Below are 26,844 nucleotides of genomic sequence, written 5' to 3'. Positions count from 1 at the left end.
ATGCGGAGCCCCTCGAACGTTTAGAAAGAGTTGACGTTCGTGTAACGGAACTTTCCGATGTATTCCGATAACAAACAAATGGATGGCAGACGACGCTTTCGTCCGAGGAAATGTATTAATATTCCTATGATAAAGGATACAGATTTAGGCTGAACGATACGGTAGGTCTAACTTCTGATTTAACAATAACTGTAACGTTAGCCCAACACGGCAACAGTGTTTTTGGCAAACAACCATACGTTTAACTTGTATTCTAGCGCGAGAAAAACTTCATTTGTTCGGTATAAACAATTTATTGCCCTGACTGTAGGGAGACATGGCGCTTAGTTTATGCGGAGTAGATATCCAGTCGTAATGGCAATCCCCCACGATTCACACAAGCGTATATATATTTCAATCCTCTCCACTGGACTTACCCTTTTCTCTTGATAAGAAAACTGTTATTCTTCCCATCCCCTCGGAAACTTTCCTAAAGTATGATGAGTGTCGTATCCTGTACCGTCCGGAAACAACTTTAAATCCTGAGACAATAAATTTGACATGTCAGAAGCTCGATCCCTTACTAGTGTAAACTTTTCCTTTAACGACAAAGTATGTGCCTTGGCAAGTCTCTCATCAATGCCCTATTTTTCCTTATAAACATGGGTTTAGACTGTTCAGGAAGTAATAACCTACAACATCAGAAAGACAGGCGGTAAGTTGTCAGGGGCCACCGAAGTCCAGATTTTCCCCCAAAGTACTCCCCACACAAGTACTCCCCACACAAGTGACTTCCTACAGACTTTCATGAGGAAGGGTTCCACAAAGGGACAGGGTAAAATTCTGGTAGAATGGTTGTAAAACTATACACTTGCTCCTTTAAGAACTTTAAGACCGGACAAATTAGACTGAAAGGCGCAAAGACATAAACATTCACCAAGGGTCAATGGTTTGTGCAAACAAATCGACACCGGTACTGTCTAGCGAAGTGCTTTCCCTGTGCTGTCCTTCATGGCGTTCGAGTCTGTGGAATCTAGTGAATGGGGGCCAAAATATTCTTCTAACATCGGCCAAGCCTCCTAACTCAGCATTGTTTCCGTGGGATCTATTTTCTGTCAGTCAAACATCCAATCGGTGATTGCACACTCCCCCCCCCCCCCCCCCCCCGAGATACAGCTGCTTTTAAGAAGGCATCCGCCTCTTTCAAATATATGGGCCGCGTATCATCATTTGAACAGAAATCCCCGAAGGTGGTTCCCGGTATCTCGACCTCCCCCCGAAAGGACCGCTACCCCATATAGCACGAGGCATCAGTGGCAAGTACTACTTGAAGAAGCGCCATGTAACAAAACCCACCCTAGAGTCAAGATACGTTCCTCATTTAGGCTACCTTTAACCTGGCCAGACCGACTTTTCTTACATGCCAATGATATATACCTGTTAACGAGTATATAGCCTTACTGATGGTACGTCGAGATGCATCGACAAACATTTCTCTGCAAACATCTGGAGAGTCTTCATGTGTACTGCCTTGCTAGATAAAATTGAATTCATGATGAAACAAAATGACTCTTTTTTTTTGAAGAGAAGGATAAAGGCTAATTGTTCAGAGTCTACAGAAAAAACGCAAGAACTTCACACAACAAGATGGGTTGAGCTGGCACTTATGAAGAGAGGGTGTGTAAGCAAGTCTTGTGTAAGAATTTCAAGTACACAGTAGACTGTTTTGGGGGTCTAACAACCCGAGCATCACCAACCATTTCTCCATTTCAGAACAAATCAGAAATTGCATGTTCATGTATTGCTTGAATGTGGAGAAAGAAATATCAAACATATGCATGTTCACATCATTTTAGCAACTTGAATGCTAAATTGTGACCGCAACATACATGTACTGTATACTGGTCAAGTAACATTCTGGATGTGTAGAATTTATTTGTAAATTAATCCAGAATAGTGAGAGGGTCTTTTCATTCATGTAATAATAACTACTCACTCATACAAACTAATAAAATCAGCTGATATGATATTACAATAGGCCCATGAACACAAAAAAAAGTGTGTGGGTGTGAGAGTGTTTGAGTGTGGGGGGAGTTAACTATACATGTATAAATCAAAACGTAATATGCATGCAATGATATAACGCAATGGGTTTCATTCTTTTGATTTTCACACTACAACCTGATAATATACTTTGTACACTATTGTTCAGAGTATAACATCGAAGTTAGAAATTGTACCGGACCGAGATTTCCGTCCAAGTTATTTTCTGATTTATAGAGGCAATAGAAAACTTTTTTCGGCATGTTATGAATTACAAATTAGAGTATTTTCTCGGAATTTTTGGTATGTAAAGAAAATATATATTTTGTTTATTTTGTATTAGGATTTCGTCGAAGTTTACCGTGTAGTTACTTGTTCCTACTCTGTATTCAAACAAAAATCTTATAAGAAAACTATCTTTCTCTACGATAATGCAAATTTCATACAGATGAATTCAAATATCAATAATGTAAACTGGGATGTAATTACACAAAACCTTGACACTAATGAATTCAATAAGCTTTTAACTGATACTATAAATGAACAAATAGATCTATTTATTCCATCTAAAACTATTACTATACGCCCAAATGATAAACCATGGATGACCAATAATATAAGACAACAAATTAGAAAAAGAAACAGATTACATACAAGAGCCAGAAATACTAACTTACAGACTGACTGGGCAAACTTTAGGCAAAGTAGAAATGAAGTCATAGATTTAATTCGAACTGAAAAAATAAACCATTTCGATAAACTAAAAAAATCCCTTCAAGATCAGTCAATTCCTTTAAATAAATGGTGGAAAATTGCCAAATCGGTTATGAACTCTAGTAATATATCACATTCTTTGCCTCCATTATTTGAAAATAATTACTATATACATCACCCTTTGGATAAAGCAGAGTGTCTTAATAACTATTTCAGTTCAATATCTACTTCATCTGCTAATTTAGTTCCATTACCACCTTTGGAAAATACCTTCCCCTTTAGATTAGATAACATTGTTATTTTAGAACAGGATATTAAAGATTAACTTGATTTACTTAATGAAAAAAACCTCCTGGTCCAGACAACATGATACCAAAAATTATTAAACATCTAACTCCCTCGCTTATACACCCTCTTACTCTACTGTGTAATAAAACTTTAGAAACTGGAGTTATTCCATTATCTTGGAAAACAGCTAATATCAATGCCATTTATAAAGGAAAAGGGCTTGAGAGTAATGCTTCAAATTATAGACCAATATCTGTAACACCATGCTTTAGTAAAATAATAGAAAAAGTAATTTTTAAATATATGTTTAACTATATGAAAGAGTGTGATATTATAACAAAGCACCAATCAGGATTTTTGCCTAAAGACTCTACAGTTAACCAGTTACTAGATATTTATAATACGATAGTGCATAATTTGGATAAAAACAATGAAATAAAATTTATATTCTGCGATATTAGCAAAGCTTTCGACAGAGTCTGGCATGAAGGATTATTATTCAAATTAGAGTCTTATGGTATAAAAGGAAGAGTGTTACAGTGGTTTCGAAATTATCTTTCTGATCGAAAACAAAGAGTATCTACTGAGGGTTTCCTATCTTCTTTTTAAAATGTCAATGCCGGTGTACCACAAGGTTCTGTCTTAGGGCCATTCCTATTCTTATTATATATTAATGACATAACTGAATGTGTAAATGGTAAAATTAAACTCTTTGCTGATGATACTTCACTTTATGAAATAATAACTGATAACCATGTAGAAATTGCAGATAATCTAACCAATGATCTAAGTAATATCAATAATTGGGCAAAGAAGTGGGACATTAATTTTAATCCTTTAAAAACAGAAACTGTACTTTTCTCAAGAAAAAGACATATATTCAATCCTGATATTCTATTTGCAGATGATATTGTAAACTCTGTTCTATTTCATAAACATTTGGGGGTAACTTTCAGTAGTGATGGTAAATGGTCCAAACATATTAATAATATTTATACTCAGGCCTCTAAAAGACTAAATATTTTAAGATTACTAAAACATAATGTAGATAGAAAGAGCCTTTTAAAAATTTATACATCCTTTTTAAGACCTGTTTTAGAATATGGTGATGTCATTTGGGATAATTGTACAAACCAAGATAAAGACTTATTAGAATCTGTACAGATAGAAGCAATAAGAATTATAACAGGCCTGAGAAGAGGAACATCTCATAATAAACTTTATGCTGAAGTTGGACATAAATCAATATTGATGTTTAAAATTGTAAATAATGAATCCCCTAGATATCTTACTAATTTAATTGATCCATTCTTTAATGATAATAATAATACTCCTTACACATTAAGGAACAATCGCCTGTTTAATCCCCCCTCTGTAGAACTGAATTATACTCCAACAGCTTTATTCCCTCAATGCTAAGAGAATTTAATCAAACAGATATAGAACTCATATTTAATAATTCATTAGAACAATTTAAAAAAAAAGTATCAAAATTGATAATGATATTCCTACTACAGAAATTTCTAATATTTTTAAATATCATGGCGACCGTAAATATAACATTATTCTGTGCCAGCTACGAAACCAAGCAAGTAATTTAAACTCTGATCTTTATCACGATCACTTAAGAGAATCTCCAGCCTGTTCCTGTTATTATACCAATGAAAATTCATATAACTTTTTCTTTGACTGTAGGCACTTCTATGAACAGAGAGCAGTTCTTATACAGGGAATAAATAACTTAGGTTTACCAGATAATCATAATCATTTAAACATTGAAACACTATTAAATGGATGTAAATTTTGCAATAATGATATTAACAAAGATATTTTACAATGCGTGATTGAATATATATGCCATACTAAAAGATTTGATTTCTGATAAACATATTCTATATACATGTATCATAGCCCTCTGCATATATAAGCAAACAAAAACAAGTAACAAGTACCCATATCTAATTACTTGATAGTCAAAATACTATCTAGCAGTGCAATTAAACATCTAAACTATTGTATATGTTAATATTTATTTCTAATTTATTCTAAACTATCCTGGCTGTATGGATACTGAATACTGTTTATCGAATATTGAGAATCTTTTATACTATAATAATTATCTAATTGAATAATCAAACTGTACATATTAGAACCATAAATGTTGGTTAACTCCAATTGTATAAAAAATTGCATTCAATCTCCTACCAATTTTTTTTTTTCATTTTCAACTGAAGACAAAATGCTCATTTGTTGTCAGACTTTCATACATATATTCCAAAGGGATGGGTCATTGTGCATAAGCACGGGGACTTTTTGGCCTAATATCTCATGGTGTGTATGTATGTTAGTCTGTCAATAAATGAGCATGATTCTTATCCCTATCCAAAAACTACAATCACTAGGAATATGAAATCCAAATAACTAAACTTGTTCTGAAACATTTTCTATAAAAAATTAAAATTGGAGTTATCCCCCTTTAATTAGTAATTATTAATATTATTATCACTATACTGTAATTAATTCAATTTATTTGTATATATAAATATATGTATTAATTAATTGCAGAATGAATTCATGTTTATACTTTAAAATAAGATCTGGAGAGGACTTAAATAGGCGTAGCCTTATGTCTGATCCTATTGATGTACATAATATCAATAAAATATTGTTGAAATTGAAATAGTACACGTGATACTTATTACATGTAAAAAGCTACAAGAAAATGAATGTTAAATTGACAATGTCAACTACAAAAACCGTGAAATACAAGTATAAAATCTTGCTATTGATGTTTATTTCGAGATACAATGTCGAATCTCCGCTCCGGCGATTACGCCGTCTGGCACACGACGTCAACAATTTGAAAATGCTCGGAATTAAAATGGCATGATTTTTCAACTCACCGAAAGAGAAAAAAGACGTTGCCAAATTCGATAAATATGTACCGACCTTTGTGGGCTTTTCCCCCTGAAATGTAATTTTTTTTTGCGTTTTTTTGTCAGAACTTACTAGCTACACAGCAATTTATGGGTCAACAATTATATACCTAAGGTTAGCCATGATGCATACTGCTGTATATCAATCTAGTCAACTAATTGCACCATGTGATAGACATACAAAACATCATACCGAAGCCTTAACGGACGCAAAGACACTGTGATCTAGGTGTACTGACGTGTGTTATGTGTGTTCCTCACGAGCATTTTGTTGTATATTTTTTTTTGTATAATTCGTGTTTATATGTGTTCCTTCCGTGTAATTCCTTGTTTTAGGTGTGTTGCTAACGTGTAATTATTGCTTAGGCACATTTCACGTGTAGTTCTTATGTTTTATATTTACATTTTCACTGCAGTCCAACTATGTAACCTTACCAAACGCAGTTGACAGTCATGTAGAAAATAAACTTCAAACGCTTATTATGACGTCATATTGTGACGTCACAATTGTCGTGCCAGCGACCACTGACTTTATCCTTCCTAATGCCTCCCTTGGCACCGCCTCACTTTTGGCCTTGAGTTGAGCGTTCGCCCCTGTGAGGAAGGCTCTGGGTTCTGTCCCCTGGCCGAGACACACCAAAGTCTGTAAAAGTGGTAGTTTCTGCTCCTGCTTAGCGCTCAGCAAAAAGGGAGTGGGACGACTGGTTCGCCCGTTGTCAGTATAATGTAACCGGGTGGGGTGTGTTGCTTGGTGTCTTCGGCGCCATGCTTCAGTGATATAGCACTATAAAAAGGGCAAAAGTTCCACTATACAAGAAGACACAACATGAATATACCGCAGTCTCCTGAAACACGCACCTCGCACAACATACACGCAACACACCGCATACATGGGAGGCCGTCCTTACATGACCATAGCTGTTAATAGGACGTTAATTAATCAAACAAACAAACAAATCACGGATGACAGCTGTTCAAATGACTGTTCCATCCATGACGATAATGAATGATTATTTCATTATAATTGCAAAATTCCTTGGGATTTCACCATAAAATTGTAACCAAATGTAAATATACGCATTGAACGTCTTTCAGTTGGCATTCATAGCCAAAATGAATGCCAACTGAACAGAGGTAAGTTCAACATGAAGAGCTAGCGCACTTCATGGAATTCGCCTCTGTCCAATTGGCATTCATAATGGCTATGAATGCCAACTGAAAGACGTTCAATGCTTAAATGTACGTACCTCGCAAGTATTTCGGGTTGTATGTGCGTTCTTTATGTGTAATTCGTGTTTATATGCGTTCCTTCGATGTAGTTCCTTGTTTTACGTGTGTTCCTCACGTGTGATTAATATGACTAAAGTGCTACTCTCACGAACGATTGTTTATTCGTGTTTTATGTGTAATTTTGCGTGGTTTAGTTGCGTTCTTTCACACGTGTAATTCGGGTTTGAGGTGCAATTCTCACGTGTGACTATTATGTTTTAGGTGCGTTCCTCATCCCGTATCTCTTGTCTTTGATCCTCGGGGCGGCCCCGGTGATGATCACGGAACTAGGACTAGGACAGTATATGAGCCAGGGCGCCATAGGAGTGTGGAAGATATGTCCCCTCTTTCAAGGTATTGTACAAATCAGATATAACACATACATGAGCTATGCAGAGAAGATTGTCGTAAACTTACTTCAGTTGTCGTAAGCAGAATGGTAGCATTCAAAATCCCGTAAAATTATTATAAATTACGGTACCAGCTTGGTTAGTTATTGTGTTTTAAAATCATAACGGTAAAACTGTTATAGCAATAAACTTACAGACGGTAGATGTTTTGGCATTGCTTTTTATCTTGGTCACATTCTTTACTTTAGGCGTCGGGGTGGCGACTATGGTGATTTTGACATACTATAACATCTACTACATGCTGATCTTGGCCTGGGGCGGGTACTACATGGTTATGAGTATGCAATCTGTGCTTCCATGGACACACTGCAACAACACATGGAACACGGACAGGTATTGGACTATTAACAGCCAAGCTCGTGGACGGCCTCCAACATGTTTTCTGACAGACTACGGTCTGCTCGTGTTTTTCCTCTTTATAATAATAGGACTGTTAACCATTAGATAGTGCTTCCTTATTGATGGCCTTGAAGGGCGTTAGAAATGGACCAGTTGCGACTATTGTATTCATAAAAGTCGACTAAAGTTACGATTTTGTCCTTTCTCATCTTTCTTATTGACGTTCTTCTTCCTAACGTCTTGTTTGACAGCACCGCGCTGTTGGTTTACAGTTTAGAAGTCGCCCCTATGTCATCATTAAACAGCACATTGCACCCATTGCACAGTATCACATAACACTGACAACAGAAAAACCAGTCCCCCACTCCATTTTTGCTGAATTTTGTTGATAAGGAGCGGGAAGTAATACTTTGATAGACTAAAGTATAGAGGTCAATTGACAAATCTTTCTCACCGGGTCAATCGCTAATCAGTGGAAAAACAAAACAAAAACAATCGATTATCGCAGCTAGGAGACGTTATAACGAAGACAGTCAATGAAGAAGGAGGTGACCATGCAACTACAACCAGCGCTTACGGATAGAGCATCTGTGATCCTAAAATAATCTTGCAAGAATAGAGTGTAAATTGAGATACAAATTTAGATATATAATCACTAAGGCCAAAAGAGAACAATAACACGAATACCGGTATACTGCAACCTCCTAAAACATACATACAATCACATACGGAAAGTATTACATTCAGCGGAGGATGTTCTTAAGTTGAGCTTAATCACACAACCAACCAACAATTTTGCTATGTTTTCATATTAAATCTTACTTTTGGATTTTTCATACCTGTGGGAAAAAAATCAGATGTAAAAATAGAGGCATTGCGCATTGATGATATCATCTTTTAATTAAATCTTGTTATGATAAATATGTGTTTGCAAAGTGTTTATGAGAATCCAATACGCGGATCCATAAAGTTTGTAAGCAATTATTTTTCATACCCCTATGAAATTAAAAAAAAAACCAAGCGAGGCATCAATACTTAAATGTAAATGAAAGAATCTCTGATAAATTTTCTTTAACTGTTTATTCCTATATCGACAGATGTTCAGTGTCGAGGGAGATGACTATCGTCACCTGTCTAAACAAACTTAATGCCTCACACGACACCTACAACGCCTCTAGACATGATTGCTTTAACACGAATTCCACGGGCCTTCCTCCGGTTGATCCTACTGTGGAATTCTGGGAGTAAGTATTTGGCATCAGAAGATTCATGCTTACCCCCCCCCCCTATCATGGGATGAAAGCCACCTTGATTTTGAGCTTTTAATTGTTTAAAATTTCCATTATAAACAAGAACAACTTGATGCAGTTTTATTAATTTCATTTATGTCTGCTATTTGTTTATGTAACAGACGGGGTGTTATCCAGAAGTCCAGCGGGATAGGAGAAAGTGGAGGAGTGGTGTGGCAAATCGCACTTAGTTTATTCATTGTTTGGGTTTTAATATATTTCTGTGTGTGGCGAGGTGTAAAATGGAGCGGAAAGGTATGTACCTTCGATTTGCTTTTGACTCGGACAAAATCTTATCACAGAACATCAAATATTTCCTTAAGTGCAATTCAGTGCGTCATGTCGCAATGCGAAACCTGAAAGATATATTTTTTTTTCTATTTCGACAAGAAATACTTAATGATACCGATCTGTCAAATTATATATTGACAATAAGCACACGTACATTTAACAAGACGCCTATTTGACCTGTATCACGCTCCTGGATATTGCAATGATAATGGCAAAAAACTATCAAAGAGAAATTAGATTTTATTAGTGAGGGGATTTTTTTATTGGCTTTTTTCTTATAAACAGGATGCTTTTCATCTGAATAATGGATACAACGTTATTTCGGAACAAAGATTTAGATACAATTCCTACCTTTCATTCAATTATAATACTGTAAAGAGATGTTTCTATTTCCTCATATGGGCTCCACCCCTCCTACCCGAGGGAGTCAGATTCGTTTATGCACAATGTCAAGAAGTGAGAAAAAGTTTGGATGCCATGCCTTCGGGCCAGGTGAACTAAAAACCAAAGTTCTATATGATCAATCTGCTATGACACCAAGGCATATACAATTTAAATTTCATGTCACATGGGTCCGTCTTCTTTTCCTTTCACAAATCTTTATTGTTTAAAAATGTCCGTGTTTGATAATTGTGAGATCGTTAATATTATGCATATGCATTTTTAAAATTATTTTTATTTATTTGCAGAAAAAGAACTTATTTGTGAATGATATATATACTGTACTAAGTGATTCTGTGTTACAGGTGGTATATTTTACTGCAGTGTTTCCCTACGTTGTCCTGACATGTTTACTTGTTAGGGGCCTTACCCTGGACGGTGCCGTGGATGGCATAGCGTACTTCATTATCCCGAATTTCAATAGACTAAGTGATGTACAGGTAACATGTTCTGTATCTCAAGGTTTATTGACATTATCAACACGTACATTCTTTCACGGTCCGGGTTTTAAATCAACAAAATTCAAGACCCTAACGAGTGTGTAATAACAAATTCTACGACCTTAGTTGTTCATGGTGTGATGGTAGATTTTGACAAATATGTGAAACATTTACGTTTCTACCAGCGTTTGTTGACCGAGATCAAAATGGACGCGACGCAATGTGTTTGCTTTTGTAAAGTGAGATTGGTCAAACGCTGGAAGTACCTGATATATAAACTAATAAACATGGTTACATGATTATATGGTGTAAGAAACATATGTTCTCAAACTGCTGAAAATTTTCCTGAATCGCATTTTTTAGGGATACATTCTTCGGAGCTTTCAGTCCTGTTTATGAGATTTTCAAATACAATCTCTCAATATCTGTAGCAAGGCAAGTTGCCAGTTTCAAATTTTGTGATAAAAATTACATTTTTATTTTTAGTAGATTTTTCTATATCCGGGGATTTTGAGAAATTGCTTATTTGGCGGTCATTTTGAAATGTTGTCATTGATAACTTTAAGTAGAGCCACAGTTTTATCATTTTTTTTACTGAAATTGTGTTTTACTTAAATAATCACTGCGCCAGCATTTTAGCTGTATCGAACTATGTTTTGCTGTAAATCTTTACTAGGATCGTGGTAATTAAAATATTGAGCATTAATGTGTTAAATTATACACTTTTGTCACTTTATTTTTACATTTAATGTTAATTTTAGCACTTTTATTTTTGACTCTGAAATATTGAAAAATAACAAATATTCAAATGAGGCAAAAGGTAAGCTCACGGACCCTCCATTTCGTATATTTTTAAAGAAGACTATCTGTGAGTGACAATAGCTCATAAACGAGCACACGGACATATTTTTTTTCTTCCATTTTCTTTTATGGTATAAACTCCTATTTCCAGAAATCTATATGTCTTATTGAGAAAAAAACTTTCAGTTTTTAAGTCGAATAAATACCAGACCCGTTTTAGATATATGTTTTAGTCTCATATATAGTATATGTTCATGTGTTCTGATTGGTGCAAATCGAATGTGATTGACTTCGTCAAAAGTGTAACACACATGTTGATGCCGCTACGGGCGAAAAAACAACACCTAGGTCTCGACTCTCCTCGAAGAAAACAATATGCATATCCAAAGTTTTTATTAATAGGCGTTTTTGCATTTTGCATTCTGTACAGGTTTGGATAGATGGCGGAACTCAAATCTTCTTCTCACTGGCTGTTGCATTTGGAGGTTTAATGACTCTTGGAAGCTACAAGAAATTCAATGACAATTTCTACAGGTAAATCCATTTACTAAAGAATTTTTACTATTACATACTTACTTTAAGTGTATCTGGTAACGACTGTTTGGTTAAGTGTAATAGATGAACATCATATTAACAGGACCACTGAATGCAATTCTGCATGTATGCAGGATTGAACTGAAACAGGTTAGATGATTGATAGGTTGTTGCAAGTTATGATGAAAAATGATAAGGCTGCATTTGAATTGACTGCAACATCGTTAAGTTCATTAAGAATAACTTATAAACAAATTGTAAAAGCTTTATATGAAAATTCTGCTGAAAACAAGAAGGACTTTAACGATGTCGGGAATATGACATTGTTACTGGGTAGAATGTATCGGAATTTATCAATGTCATTCCTTTCAGGACATGTAATTTTCGGTCAGTCCGGTTTTTATTTTAGAGACAGTATCATCATCATGTGTATCAACAGCGGCACTAGTATTCTAGGAGGATTTGCAGTATTCTCCGTTCTCGGCTTCATGGCACATGAACAAGGCGTTGACATTTCAGATATATCAACTTCAGGTACAGCGAGTCCCTGCTTCTTGCTTGTGTTCTCTTTCAGACCTATGACAGGAATTGGTCATTGTGTATCTCCGTTACCCACGGGAATGTTTTCTCAATCCGTGTGATGCAGCCGCCAGCAGGATTCGTGAGCATAATGTTTTTAACGCCATGAGGCAGACTTGTTGAGTATTGTAGTATGCCTTGTTACTATGTGGTTGTCACTAGCTTTTCATCTGAGATTGCAATATGACGGGTGTCGTTGCTGAACTGCAGAGCACGGGCTCTTCCGTAGTCTTTTTTTGTATTCATGTACCTTTTTCAGAACACGTTAAACAATATCTATGCTTTGTGAATATATACTCGTGTTTGAGTGATTCTTTATGCGAACTGCGATTTCAATACGACACCTAAATGAATTAATATACTATACACTAACAGGTACAGCGTTAGCTTTCCTCACCTATCCAAAAGCCGTTTCCCAGATGCCAGGAGCCAGCTTTTGGGCCGTGTTATTCTTCTTCATGCTGTTCCTAGTCGGTATGGATAGCTTGGTAAGTTTATCTAACTTTAACAAACTATAACATTAGAGTATGGTCGCAGTATCCCAAAACACGCACCTCGAACTTAACACACGCTACAAACCGCATACATGGAAGGCCGTCCTTACATGGCCCTGGCTGTTAATAGTACGGTAATCAATCAAACAAACCCTAATAGCTATAAAAGCATGAAGACTTGTTTGTGTGTTTGATAAAATAAACGTCCCAATACCAGCCAGGGTCATGTTAGGAGGCCTCCCATGTATGCGGTATGTTGCGTGTATGACGTGCGAGGTGCGTGTTTTGGAAGACTGCAGTATATTCGTGTTGTGTCTTCTTGTATAGTGGAACTATTTCCTTTTTATAGTGCTATATTACTGAAGCATGCAGCCAAACACACTAAGCAACGCACTCCATCCGGTCTCATTATACTGAGAACGGGCGAATCAGTAGTCCCACTCCCTTAATGTTGAGCGCTAAGCAGGAGCAGAAACTACCAATTTATAGACATTGATGTGCCTCGGCCAGGTGACAGAACCCAGCCCCTACCTTACAGGGGCGAACGCTCAGCAGATCGCGCAAAGTAAGGTGATGTCAAGGGAGAAGTTAGGAAGAAGAAAGTTAGTTAGGAAGAAGAGACAAGATAATATCCTAAATTTAGTCGCCTTTTACAATCATGCAATAGGGGCAGCAGGTACAATAATGAATTCTAATGCCATACCTGCAGAACAGAGCATGCAGGCAGATTGCCGAAACAGCAAAAGACAATTACCAGCACTCGTTACATTTATTCACCAAGAATATACCAAGAAAGTTTCTAATTTCAAGCGATTGCAACCCTTTATACGATTGTGCATAAGCAGTATTTGTGAATCATCGGCCTTTTGTTTTAGTTCCTTGGGGTCGAGGTAGTTGGAACCATGATGATTGATGCCCTCCCCGAACGCTATCAGAGAAGTTGGAACAGGATGGTTTTGACAGCCGTGTACTGCTTTGCTCTTTTCCTTGTTGGATTGTCTATGACGACACGGGTAGGTTCCATTCGGAAGTCAGATTTTTAACTATGATGTGAATATTTTAAGGCATTTCAGTGGATTTAGTGTGGTTTCTTCGTTGGCGTCACCCGCTGTATCCCACAGCGGGAGGTTTTACCCTTCACCTTTTAACAAAATGATATCGATAATGGATTACATACTTTGATTTCCTATAATAGAAACAGCAATCACTATCTTGACCCCAAAAAACTGAAACTCGATCTTATCCAAAACATAGTGATGCTTTCTTTAACAGTAAATAGTGCTGAAACTCAAGCTTGTTAAATGTATCTTAATTCTATATACATATATGTTACTATGGAATATAAGTATATATGTTATAATTTTGTGATTATTGGCTGTCTAAATAGGAGTACACACGGTCAGCCGAAGAAGCCAAGTTGTGGTTTACCATTGAATTTAACTTTTTACGACAGTATAAATAATAATAAAGTGACGTCTTCAGATATGTTTAAAGTTTTCATCGTACAAGTGTAACATACATAAAGCATAAAAACAAGTACTATCACAGTGCATAGATTCTATGTTGTTATTCTTTGCTTACAAAGCATCATACTTATTTGTCCTTGGCTTGGAATGATTTTCACGGCTAAATTAATGAAAACTCGTGGTTTTCAATAGATTACTGAAGCAATTTTAAGAAAGGAGCCCGTGTTTGAGAGCGCTGACAGCCTTTTTTTGTATCCGCAAGGCACTTAAATTAGATCAATCTGTATCGCTAATGGTTTAACCAATTGCTAAACTCTAAAAGTACGCATGATGAAGAAAAAAATACTGATTCAAAACGATGAATCTTAACAATTGGCACCAATGTTTGAAATATTTTGTTGGATATAATAGTCCAAACTGCATAATAATGTAAATATGAACCAGAGGTAATATTTTTACTTTAGGTTCATGTTACCATTCATGTTACAAGATTGCCTACCCGCTATGGTTCCATTTTTAAGCATAAATTTGATATTTACAATGATCTTTACTTTTTAATATACTATATAAATACAGTTCTAAAAGGTTACGTTACTAAAGGGAAATGTAATTTTTCATGAGTTTTATTTTAATGACCAGAGGCTTCATGCTGAGTTCTATGGATAAATAATGTCCCGAAAAATTGATGCCAATATGTTCTTTTTATAGGGTGGAATTTACATTTGGATACTGTTTGACAATTTCTCCGCTAGTGGTATGGTGCTGCTGTGGGTCTGCTTTTGGGAGTGTATTGCTCTAGGATGGGTTTTTGGTAGATATAACATTTAAATTATCCTATATATGTAATGCAGATTAGGAAGATTGTAATCAATAAAGTATATCTGTAGTAACTTAATTCTTAACACCTGAGTTTGTTTATCTTTAATATGGACTATCTTTATCTATCATGTTAAAATGAACCAGAGGTCCATTGGCCTTATTTGTACAATTTAGTTACGTCATTTGCTCAAATAGGAACATGGATCTAATAGGTTTACATACAAAGTTTCATTAAGTTTGGTGCATATTAACTCACACTATCCAGTTCACAAGGTTGAATAATAATTATTGAAAAGGGAAATAACTGCGTATTCCCTAATTAAGTTAAATCAAGCTGATTTTCAAACTCGTCCGAGATCTTTCCAATATTAGTCTACATACAAAGTTTCATTAAGCTTGGTTTAAATTTATCGCGTTCACAAGGTCCAATTAATAAAGGTCAATAACTCAATCAACTCCGTAAATCATTGTCAAATCAAGCTGATTTTCAAACTCATCGGATATCTTTCCAATGTTAGTCCACATACAAAGTTTCATTAAGCTCGGTTCATATTTACTCAAGTTATTGCGTTCACATAACGACTATCGCAATATGTCACCATTTTCACAAATGCGATTTGATAACATATACATTAATGCAGATATATTGTTATTTCTTTAAAAGATATGCCAACAGACACGCTGTTAGTACCCAAATAATGAATCAGAGAGATAATTGTGAAAATCTTATAAATATTTACAGGTGCCGACAGGTTTGAAGACGTCCTTCACATGATGCTTGGATTTAAGATCAACGTGTTATTCCGGATTTGCCTGAAGTTCATCACCCCTATACTGACAACGGTATCATATCCTATCTATTTATGATTTTCCTTATGTGTATTTGTAGCTCGTCATGTTTAAAGATGCTCCACCGCCGACAGAGCATAAATGATATTCATCATTTGAACAATAATTGGTGTTTAATCGTGTATATATATGCCTAATTAACACAAAAAATAACATAAAATAATTTATTTCGCCTTTGGTGCACGCGCAATCATTACTTCATTCTATATAAGATATAGTTCCACGGATTTTTTTCGGGATGCAATGAATTATTTTTTTTATATTTTTAGCTTGAAGCAAAATTAGAAGCTCAGACTTTTCAATAATGGTAATGGTGTAAAATAAGTAACTTTTGTAACTGAAGAAAAATACAAAATCGTCTGCTCCTGTTTTTGATAATGAAAAAATACCATTTGTCAGCGGTGGAGCATCTTTAACCGACTCAATAAAAGTAACGGAACCAAACATATTCCTTGTGCAAGCGCAGTTTAAGTCAATATGTCATGTAAATACGAAGGCTATGAATAAAAGTAATTGAAAATGATGCTTTCTAAATAAGAACGTATCTTACAATCATATCATCTGATCAAAGGATACAGGTCACGACCTAACACACGTGTGAACCAATAAGCTTTCTATCTTAAACTCTCGCACGTATTACTTTTTCTTCTTTATTTTCTTTCTTTTCTTAAAGAAAATAAAATTTAAACACGCTTGTTATATTTGGTTTCAAGGGACTGTTCCTATCACAGTTGGTGGCGTTAAGACTAGACAGTTTAGTATCGTCATATTCCTATCCGCCCCTCGCTAAAGCTTTTGGACTCCTGCTATCCTTATCGTCGATGATCTGTGTACCTGCCGTCATGGTTTATAAAATTACGACAACTCCAGGAACAATAGCAGAGGTAAACCTATTTTATGACAAAACTTGTGCTCTTGACTTAATTCTTATTATCTGTACATCATGTTACTCTCTCAACACTTCATTTTTTATAAATGAATCGAAATATGATTGTAGTAATTTATCACTTGGCCACTGCAGCCACATTTTTGCAATACGAAAAACACATTTCAGCTCGGCAAGATGACTACAAGCAATACTTTTCAATGATAGAGAATACGCTCAACTCAACGCGACCTTTATGTTTTCCCATCGATTGAAACTTTCATATTTCTTAGTAATCATTTAATAACTTTCAAATTACATTCCAGAGACTGAAAATATTGACAACGCCAATCATAGAGGAAAACCGGATACCTCATTCATGGAACATAAAAAAGGTCAACGTTACAAAATGTCAAAAAGACGAAGAAGAAGAAATGTTGTAAAGGGATCATATACTCCATCTTTTCCTGTTATATCCAACAAAGCACATTATATCGTATTACAGCTTCTGCATATTGAGACAAGGTTGTCTAGGTCAGCCTTTTTAATCATCAGTATAAGATATGATGTTTTGCACATACAACACATTGAAAGACAAGACAGTATATTAATTGATAAGGAAACCACGGTGTAAAAAGAAAATGGATACTAATGTTACTCTCTGTTTATTAATCTAACGGCGGCAGTACATGAACCTTCTAACGGAGAGTTAGACCATAGTTGTTTTGTTTCTGTTTTGCGTCCTTTGGAATCTAAACAAGAGGCCCAGAGGGCCTGTATCGCTCACCTGGTTTGTAATGCCAAATAATTTTCTGAATACAGGTTCATTGTTTCTTTTCTGAAGGAATTTTAATATAAACCTCTAAATCCACTATTGGGCCCCACCCCTCCTGCCCCTGGGAGTCAGAGCAGAAATTTATACAAGTTCTGTTCCCCTTCCACAAAGGATGTTTCTGGCCAAATTTGGTTACAATCCATGCAGAACTCTATGAGAAGTAGCGATTTAAAGGATTGACCTCTATTTCCCCTATTGGGCCCCACCTCTCCTACCCCCAGGGGATCAGAGCCAAAATTTATACAAGTTCTGTTCCTCTTCCCCCAAGGATGTTTGTGGCCAAATTTGGTTACAATCCATGCAGAACTCTAGGAGTTGATGTTTTGCACATACAACATTGAAAGACAAGACAGTATATTAATTGATAAGGAAACCACGGTGTAAAAAGAAAATGGATACTAATGTTACTCTCTGTTTATTAATCTAACGGCGGCAGTACATGAACCTTCTAACGGAGAGTTAGACCATAGTTGTTTTGTTTCTGTTTTGCGTCCTTTGGAATCTAAAAAACCTACCAGCCAGCAAGTAAAAAAAAAACACAGACGAAGAAAAAACACGGATCCCACGCTTTGTCTGGGATGCTGAGTATATTGACCACTTTTAATCTGGCAAGTGGTAGAATAGACAATGTTTCATAAATAATCTCCTTATCGTGGTTCATTGGTATGGAGCACACAATTGAATGCAACAAACATATTTCACCATTGAAATTATTAAAGGATTGACAGATTGAAGTATGAGTAAATTAGGTTTTTCAGGGTGTCTGTTATAAAGTTAATCTATTAAATACTCTTACTTCATATCATATAGCCTTTATAAAAATATTAAATAAAAGCCTTATTATACACTGTATTGCAAACTTGTTTTCTGTTTTTATACAACACTTTGACAACAGTACAAACAATTCTTCAAACTTTGACTTGTATCCATCTTTATTCTGCATTGTCATTTTCTGCACGTCAACACTAACTATACCGATTCATGATTTCATTAATCCAAGCTGTCATAACTATACTACCACAACTACATAATCGACATAGTCTGTTAAAATAAAACTACAACATAATATTTAATATTTTCAAATTTAATTCAACCAAAGAAAAAATATTTCTATTACACTATTTGACTAAGAAACAGAGTGCAAAAATGTTCAATCAGCAAAGTCTCTGGTTCAATCAAATAAATTGATATGGACTTTAATATCAATTATACTTTAAAAATGATTCAATGAAAGAATTCAATATATTAAATATCAAAAGTATTTCAGGAGACTTTTAATAATATAATAACTGTAATTAACCTTAGCCTCCGGTAAACTCATTTGGATTGGGATATTCATGATCAAGTATCACAGTTTTACTCTTCGACATCTTGATGTCAAAGGCATTAATTTTTTAAACTTTTCTTTTTTTATAATCGTGAAGTTTGAACTCAAATAACGCACAAAAAACCCCCAAAAAACCCTCTAACAATTTATTTCTAAGTTTACCTCAACAGGAGAGTTATTTGTCAAGGAAAGAAAACATTTTATCAGAGTTTTATCCGAAACAGCTTTTGTTCTTTCAAATCTCGTACCTGCAAATAAGTTTGGTTTGCATACATAGAATGCATATGTATAAAATATCGTGTCATTGTTCTAAATGAGCAAAACACAAACGACCGAATTTTACAACTTTTCAGACATTCTCACCCCTTAATATTTCAGAGGAAAAAGATCGAAAACATCCTGCATCACATCTCGATTGAACCGATCGAGCTCGATTGATAGATGCCTTCTCGTGGTCCTTGAACGATAGCAGGATTAGTGTATTCGCTGAAAGTCAAGCGTGGGGATGACGCTTCCCACAATTGACTAAATTGGAAACGGGCATTTTTCCGGAAGTTTTTATTTTCGGTCGACTTTTTAACGAAATCTAAAAATAATTGCTTGTGCTTGTTTTTGCCTCACAACAGCACAAAAACCTACCCACACGCGGACACAAAACAGAAAAAAACCCAACTATGGCCTTATTTCGAAAGATAGTCATATTTATGGGACACTTACATGCCCTGTCGTTTCTATTCATTATTCTAGATATCGAATGGCTGATTTAAAACTGCATCTAGAGAAGAGCTCATAAGCCTCTGTTTTTATCAATACAACCCGAAGAAGGTCCTTCGAAGTGAAAAGCCTCTTGTAGAGAGTATTTACTAAGTATACAATTATATCTCTTGTAGAGAGTATTTACTAAGTATACAATTATATCTCTTATAGAGAGTATTTACTAAGTATACAAGTATATTTCTTGTAGAGAGTATTTACTAAGTATACAAGTATATATCTTGTAGAGAGTATTTACTAAGTATACAATTATATCTCTTGTAGAGAGTATTTACTAAGTATACAAGTATATATCTTATAGAGAGTATTTACTATGTATACAAGTGTATCTCTTGTTGAGAGTATTTACTATGTATACAAGTATATTTCTTGTAGAGAGTATTTACTAAGTATACCAGTATATCTCTTGTAGAGAGTATTTACTATGTATACAAGTATATTTCTTGTAGAGAGTATTTACTAAGTATACAATTATATCTCTTGTAGAGAGTATTTACTAAGTATACAAGTGTATCTCTTGTTGAGAGTATTTACTATGTATACAAGTATATTTCTTGTAGAGAGTATTTACTATGTATACAAGTATATTTCTTGTAGAGAGTATTTACTAAGTATACAGGTATATTTCTTGTAGAGAGTATTTACTAAGTATACAAGTGTATCTCTTGTTGAGAGTATTTACTATGTATACAAGTATATTTCTTGTAGAGAGTATTTACTAAGTATACAAGTGTATCTCTTGTTGAGAGTATTTACTAAGTATACCAGTATATCTCTTGTAGAGAGTATTTACTATGTATACAAGTATATTTCTTGTAGAGAGTATTTACTAAGTATACCAGTATATCTCTTGTAGAGAGTATTTACTATGTATACAAGTATATTTCTTGTAGAGAGTTTTTACTAAGTATACAATTATATCTCTTGTAGAGAGTATTTACTAAGTATACAAGTGTATCTCTTGTTGAGAGTATTTACTAAGTATACAAGTATATTTCTTGTAGAGAGTATTTACTATGTATACAAGTATATTTCTTGTAGAGAGTATTTACTAAGTATACAGGTATATCTCTTGTAAAGAATATTTACTAAGTATACAAGTGTATCTCTTGTAGTGAGTATTTACTTAGTATACAAGTGTATCCAGTTAACAGTCATACCAATATTTTATTTAATTTTATTGAAAAACTGATACATACAATATATAAAAACAACAGTGGATCTACCCGTTGGATGGTCTTACTCCTCTTGGTAGTTCGGTGGATAGTTAATTGTTACGAAGGAAGGACAGTTGGGAGTCTTACAGCATTTACCAGGTGCTGGATCGTTCAAGTGACAGATTGGAGGCAAGTTCCACGTAACGCACCTACAACGCAAGAAATTGCAAGTGGACTTGACTAACATTCATTCCTCAATCGCGGCACATATCATCAAGTCAAGTTTTGATTAGAGAACGGACACTATTGACAATAATAACTTATACATAATTTTTCTATACATAAGACTAAGAATATCTGTCTTAAAACGATCCAGTAATAACGTATTTGACACTACAGACAAACTTACTTGTATAAAGTTTCTATAATATATAAGAGCAAGTATATCTCTATTGGCGAATTTCAAAACATCCACCAAAATTTTGCTCAGTTATTTTTCTAAAGAACTTGCCAAAGATCAAAACGAGATTCATATAATCAACGAGCCTTAAACAGGTATTTGGTTTGGGCAGTTTTAAAGTAAATACATATCTCCCTCATATTCGCTATGAACGATAATTATTTTCTAGTCATTTTACACACTCTAAGCGTGATCATCAATTGTTTTAAGCTTATTTACATTGCACTTTGTTATCGTTTTACGCTGTCATGAAATAATACTAGATATGGTAAGAGTATTTAACGATTTTCTCTAGAGCTCGATAAATCACAAATGTGTAGAAAGACAGTTTGACAAGTAAGAACTCGAGAATTGAAATTAGGATGTTGGACTGTAAAATGACACAATGAGCCTTACTTCTGTGTACACTTGTATCGTCCTGTTGCAGCATCCAAACAGTTACATTTATAGTCACATCCATCATCCCAGGTCTCTCCAGTACCATAAGAATTGCCCTTATAGAAACACATGTCTGCAATAAAAAAATAAACACATTGAGAAGGCTTTATTTCTTATCAATTTGATAAAATTTCAAAGTACTTGACTATACTTGACTAAATAGTCGTATAAAAGCTTTTTATGATAAACTATTGAAATTAAACGGTATTACTTTTTATGATCTTTGTATTTACTATTGCAATAACTGGAAAAATGATATTAGTTTAAAAGGGACTTTCCTCTTAGTAGTATTAAACCACTACTGACAACAAACACCTCTAAATACCCATTTTCACTGATGATTCCTGTAGGGGTTACTGCACAACATTGGTTAATTGATCAGTCTTAGCGTCTTATCAACAATTAAGGTCGTTCAAGTACGAAATCCCCTGTACGCAATTTTGTGTGAATACTTTTGAGAGGATGCAATATAGCATTGCGTTCAGTACTTACTTGGAGGAGCTGTGAAGGATATGATTGTTCCAGTGAATACGAACACAACCTTCGGACAACACTGTCCTGGAACCTTCTGCAGTTTCAAACTGCTTGGTAGATTAGTGTAGATGGGACACCTTTTTAATATATAGAAATGATTACACAATATGTCGGAGAGAAAAAATAGACGTTCAACAATGAAAAATATAACATATATTTGAAGTAATAATGTAAAATGGTTGTGAGGATCAGTATTGTATAAGACTTTCACTAAGTTTAAACTTATAATTCTATTGTATTCATGTATAGTTTGTCATTATATGCGAATCTCATCATACACATGCTAGCGATTATTTACAAAATAGAACATCAGTAGACTCCATAGTTAACAAGCATTATACAGATAATTTTTAATTTTGTTGTGATGCGTCCTACTTACAAGTCGTTACAGGTGTAATGGCCAGTAACGTCGTCATCACAGGTACAGTTATATTTACAGTCATCGACCCAGTTATCACCAGCTTTGTAGGTTTGACCCTTGTAAGTACAGCCGTTTCCTACAATAAAATACAACATGTGTCCAGTTATGGGCTTCATTATGTTAACTTAGCAAGCTTTTATATATCTAATATACAAATTTAGCGTTTACTGACCCCAAAGGAACACTTCTCCAAAAACATATGCACCAGTTTCCATCTAAATAGGAGCAAATATTCCTAAAATTTCTTAACTGATCTTTTGCATCTATCATTACCATGCAGGTCTACCAGTATTTCATGCATCGGAAAAAAATCTTAGGGGCAACGTTTCCCCGATTCAAACTATATGTATTATTGTTCGCCAACTTAGTCTAAGCAACCGTCAATACCATTCAAATTATCAATAAGAAATTAAATTGATTGTTTTATATCTCAATTTCTCTATTTTTATTTTATTTTGTATGCGCACTACTTACTTGATCCTGAACTCGTGGGAACAACAAGTGTTGTTGGACCTGTGATAAATGGTACGATAAACGTAAAAACTAAATATATCAAGATTATAGACAGAAATTGATTGAATAGAGCAGACAGCTACAAAATAGCTGTAAATTTCCTCAAAATTGAAATGCAATATGACCTTCATGTACACATACCAAGCTACAGTTATCATTGGAATAGATAATGGCTTCTTTATGGGACATATGGTCACACATTTCTTCAGGTGTCTGAAAACAAAATGTTCTTTCTCCATATTGCCAAAAATTCTCAAGAAACTACTTTAAATATGAAGAATAGAAAATAGTTTCTATATACAATGAATGACACATTAAAATACTCACATGTACTATGGCCTTGGATAGCAAATACGTCCCCAGTACCTTTAGCTGTAAGGAAATACGTTTTAATTCTTAATTACAACTAGAACACTGACATGTCAGAAAGGGCCCCGCTATGTGTCTGACGTGCTTAAGTGGAAAAGTAGTATTTTGACAACGAATTCTTCCGTGTTAGCTATATGTTGCTAATAAATAATTAATGTCAACATTAATTGGGAAACCGATGATGGTACATTATTATAATTCTTTGGAAAAAGTCTTCCAAGTATTTAACTTGAATCCTGATTCCAAGCTAACATTACATTAAGAGCATACAATTAACTCAAATAAATTTGACCTTGACCTTTGACTTAGTAACCTTGGCCCATGACCTTACCTTTGGACAGTCAACTCCTTGTTTAATTCTGAACAACTTTGCATCATAATGTTATAACAAAATGTTTATCAGTTAAGAGCAACAACATTGTGATTTTTTTAAATGTTAAAATCCAAGATGGCCGATTTTTTTAATTTAATTTCAGCCTGAAAAATTACCAAGCAGATCTAGAATGGATGGGGAATCATCATGTAAAATATGGGGAAAATACTCCACTCCCTTCCATCATTAATGTGCAAAAGAAAAAAAACGGACAGACGGACGGACGGACAGACAGACGGACGGACGGACGGGACGGACAACCTGATTACTATAGGGCACCCGCATCTCGATGCGGGGCCCTAAATATCATATTACCCCAAACTAAACTGCTTGCCAAGAGTATCATTGGCGTGTAAATGTTGCGTAATTTGCAAAAAAATTGTGAAAAATAAATCGCAGGATGGTCTCTTCTAACGGACGTTAAATAATGGCATTTATCTTTTAAATCTGAAAAAATAGGTTGAATAGACTGAATACAACTTTATTTACAGTAACACTTTTATATAAGTTCTCTTTATCTATATCAAAAGCTATTGCTTTTGTAATTTACCACATAAAAAAATTTTGTCACATAACATCTCAATGTTTTGATACTGATACAATCGAATCGATAACAGTAGACAGTATATGTTGCCAATTCATATCAGGTAAGCTGACTTACTGAATCCCCATCTTGCTTGAGTCTGTCCTGGTGCGTAATAGAAAGCAGGTTTGTTGCCTGACTCAAAGAAACAAGGGTTTGATGTTGTTGTTGAGATCATCATCCATCCAGTAGAATCACATCCGTTGGAGTTTCCACTAGCATAGAACTGTCTTCCATCTGACGGGTCTCTGTCAATGTAGTTTCATATACTCTAATGTTGAGGTCAATCAGTAATGTGTTTGGAAACATTTTTAGATCAGATATGACGTCAAATAATATGAATTATTCTACTTCCTTAACATCTGATGACTATGTAACATTATATATTAATATTATATTGCAACAATTACTATAAATTATAAACTAATCAAGCCAAAGTGAAGTATATGAGGGTGTATATAACACTCCAAACGACCGCAAAAAGGATTTAAATGAATGAAGCATTCACAGTAATTCGCTGGTAGGACTATTCTGACGGATTAGTCATATAAGTGTATTAATGTATTGAATATTTATATTAAGGGTTTTATAGCAACAATAAAGAAATTCTTTGTTACGTTCAGAAGAAGTATTTTTATTTTTGATTGACTGCTTCATGGTTTATAAAAATGTTATACATGGTTTCAGAATATTAAAGATCACTGACTTTATAGTGTATAATATATATATATATAATACTTTTTGAAAATATATATAAGGAAAGAAAAATAAACAATTGGTTTCTTCGTCTTATACTTTCTACATATTCTCCCTGATTTTTCCGTAGCTTAGGGAATCAGCAGTCGATCGTCATATAAAAAAAACGTCATAATAACTTATTAGTAGCAGCTACATCTCTAGGCTACTTGCCCTGGCAATGGCAGAGAACACTGGTTGGAAGTTGTCCCAGTATAAAAGCTTAACACATCAATGGTAGCAGGCTACGTATTTAAGTTTTCTTACCCTGGCATGGAAAAGTGGCTTGCAGCAGTCTTAATATCGGACCAACTGGAGTCTATAATTCTATCCTTCGTGAACCAGTTCATCTTGTCAGATCCTGTAGCATTGAAGATGATCCAGGCCTTCTCCACTCCCTTGTTGTAAATTGATACCTTCACCTACAAGTAAACATTTGATACTTTCCATCTTTAAGAAAAAAACATTCCACAAACACTTATAAATACACAATAAATGCTATTAAAACCGACAATTATCAAAATAAAAATATCCTTAAAGAATAGTATTCAAGAGTTTAGTGGATTTCTAACATCGAAATAAGAAATCAAATTTAATCTATTTCGTGTCTAGCGGCCATTCACATTATATAATAATTTCTAAATGGATTTTGATTACTGTCGAATTTAGAAACGCATTACAGGTAATTATAAATAAATGTCATATCTAGGAACCAAATACCGGTACATGGCATATCTAACTCTCAAAAACGTAACAATTACAAGACACATCATATCTAGGTACCAAATGCATATATATATATATATTTGTCGCCACTGCTACACAAATGTAGTAATAACTTTATTATTAGGGGACATTGCAGAACCATGTATCGTTTACTCAACTCCCCTCTATGTCAGAGATTTCTGTACAAAATCTGATCAAAATATGTGAAGTAGTTATGGAAGACTTCGCCGGACAAATTTGTGTCTACAGACAGACGGACAACCCGATTCCAGTATACCCCACTCCTTAACTTCGTTGCGGGGGTATAATTATAAGAAGACTATCTCACCCTATCCAGACAGAGTGAATTCCAGTTGTTGGAGAGGTCTGGCTTGTAGTGACCAGGATATTGTGCTGTTAAGTAGGAAGCCTCGGGGACGTTCGGGTTTTGAGTACCTGTTCCTGACCACAGCTGGTAAAGGTTACCGGGGACTCCGGCTACCCCCTTCATCAGTAAAGTCCAGCCAGTACCAGAGGTCACTGCCAAGGTTAGATTGTATTTACTGTTAACCTCTTGTTAAGGTGATATTATTCATTCTTACCAATGTGGTCATTTTTTATCTAGAGGTGACCATTTTGCAACAGAAGAATGGCCCAGAAATACAATATTTACATACTTGGTATCCAGTAAGGCAATTCACGATTTCATTTACAGCATGACTATGAATAATATGACCAAATATTAATTTGATATTGTAACAATAGCTTTTACAA

At 34.8% G+C, this 26,844-nt stretch overlaps 1 protein-coding gene and 1 pseudogene across 1 annotated transcript in view; one reads left to right on the top strand and one right to left on the bottom strand.

Moving 5' to 3' along the window:
- Window positions 1–17,994, top strand: part of LOC138315648 (sodium- and chloride-dependent creatine transporter 1-like) — a 33,691-nt pseudogene extending 15,697 nt beyond the window's left edge.
- A 2,949-nt stretch (window positions 17,995–20,943) lies between these two features.
- Window positions 20,944–26,844, bottom strand: part of LOC138315647 (uncharacterized) — a 62,911-nt gene continuing 57,010 nt past the window's right edge. Inside the window, exons 69-77 of the mRNA XM_069256826.1 lie at window positions 26,420–26,610; window positions 25,633–25,787; window positions 24,709–24,878; window positions 23,633–23,677; window positions 23,267–23,305; window positions 22,751–22,868; window positions 22,330–22,448; window positions 21,796–21,910; window positions 20,944–21,148 (exon numbers count right to left, since the gene is read on the bottom strand). Coding sequence (XP_069112927.1) covers window positions 21,022–21,148; window positions 21,796–21,910; window positions 22,330–22,448; window positions 22,751–22,868; window positions 23,267–23,305; window positions 23,633–23,677; window positions 24,709–24,878; window positions 25,633–25,787; window positions 26,420–26,610 — 1,079 coding nt within the window. The 3' untranslated portion in view covers window positions 20,944–21,021. The remainder of the gene's footprint in view (window positions 21,149–21,795; window positions 21,911–22,329; window positions 22,449–22,750; window positions 22,869–23,266; window positions 23,306–23,632; window positions 23,678–24,708; window positions 24,879–25,632; window positions 25,788–26,419; window positions 26,611–26,844) is intronic.

This window comes from Argopecten irradians, chromosome 2 (assembly GCF_041381155.1).
Source record: "Argopecten irradians isolate NY chromosome 2, Ai_NY, whole genome shotgun sequence".
Lineage (NCBI taxonomy): Eukaryota > Metazoa > Mollusca > Bivalvia > Pectinida > Pectinidae > Argopecten > Argopecten irradians.
The sequence above is the reverse complement of the archived record's forward strand: the minus strand, read 5'-3'. Positions and strand labels throughout refer to the sequence as shown.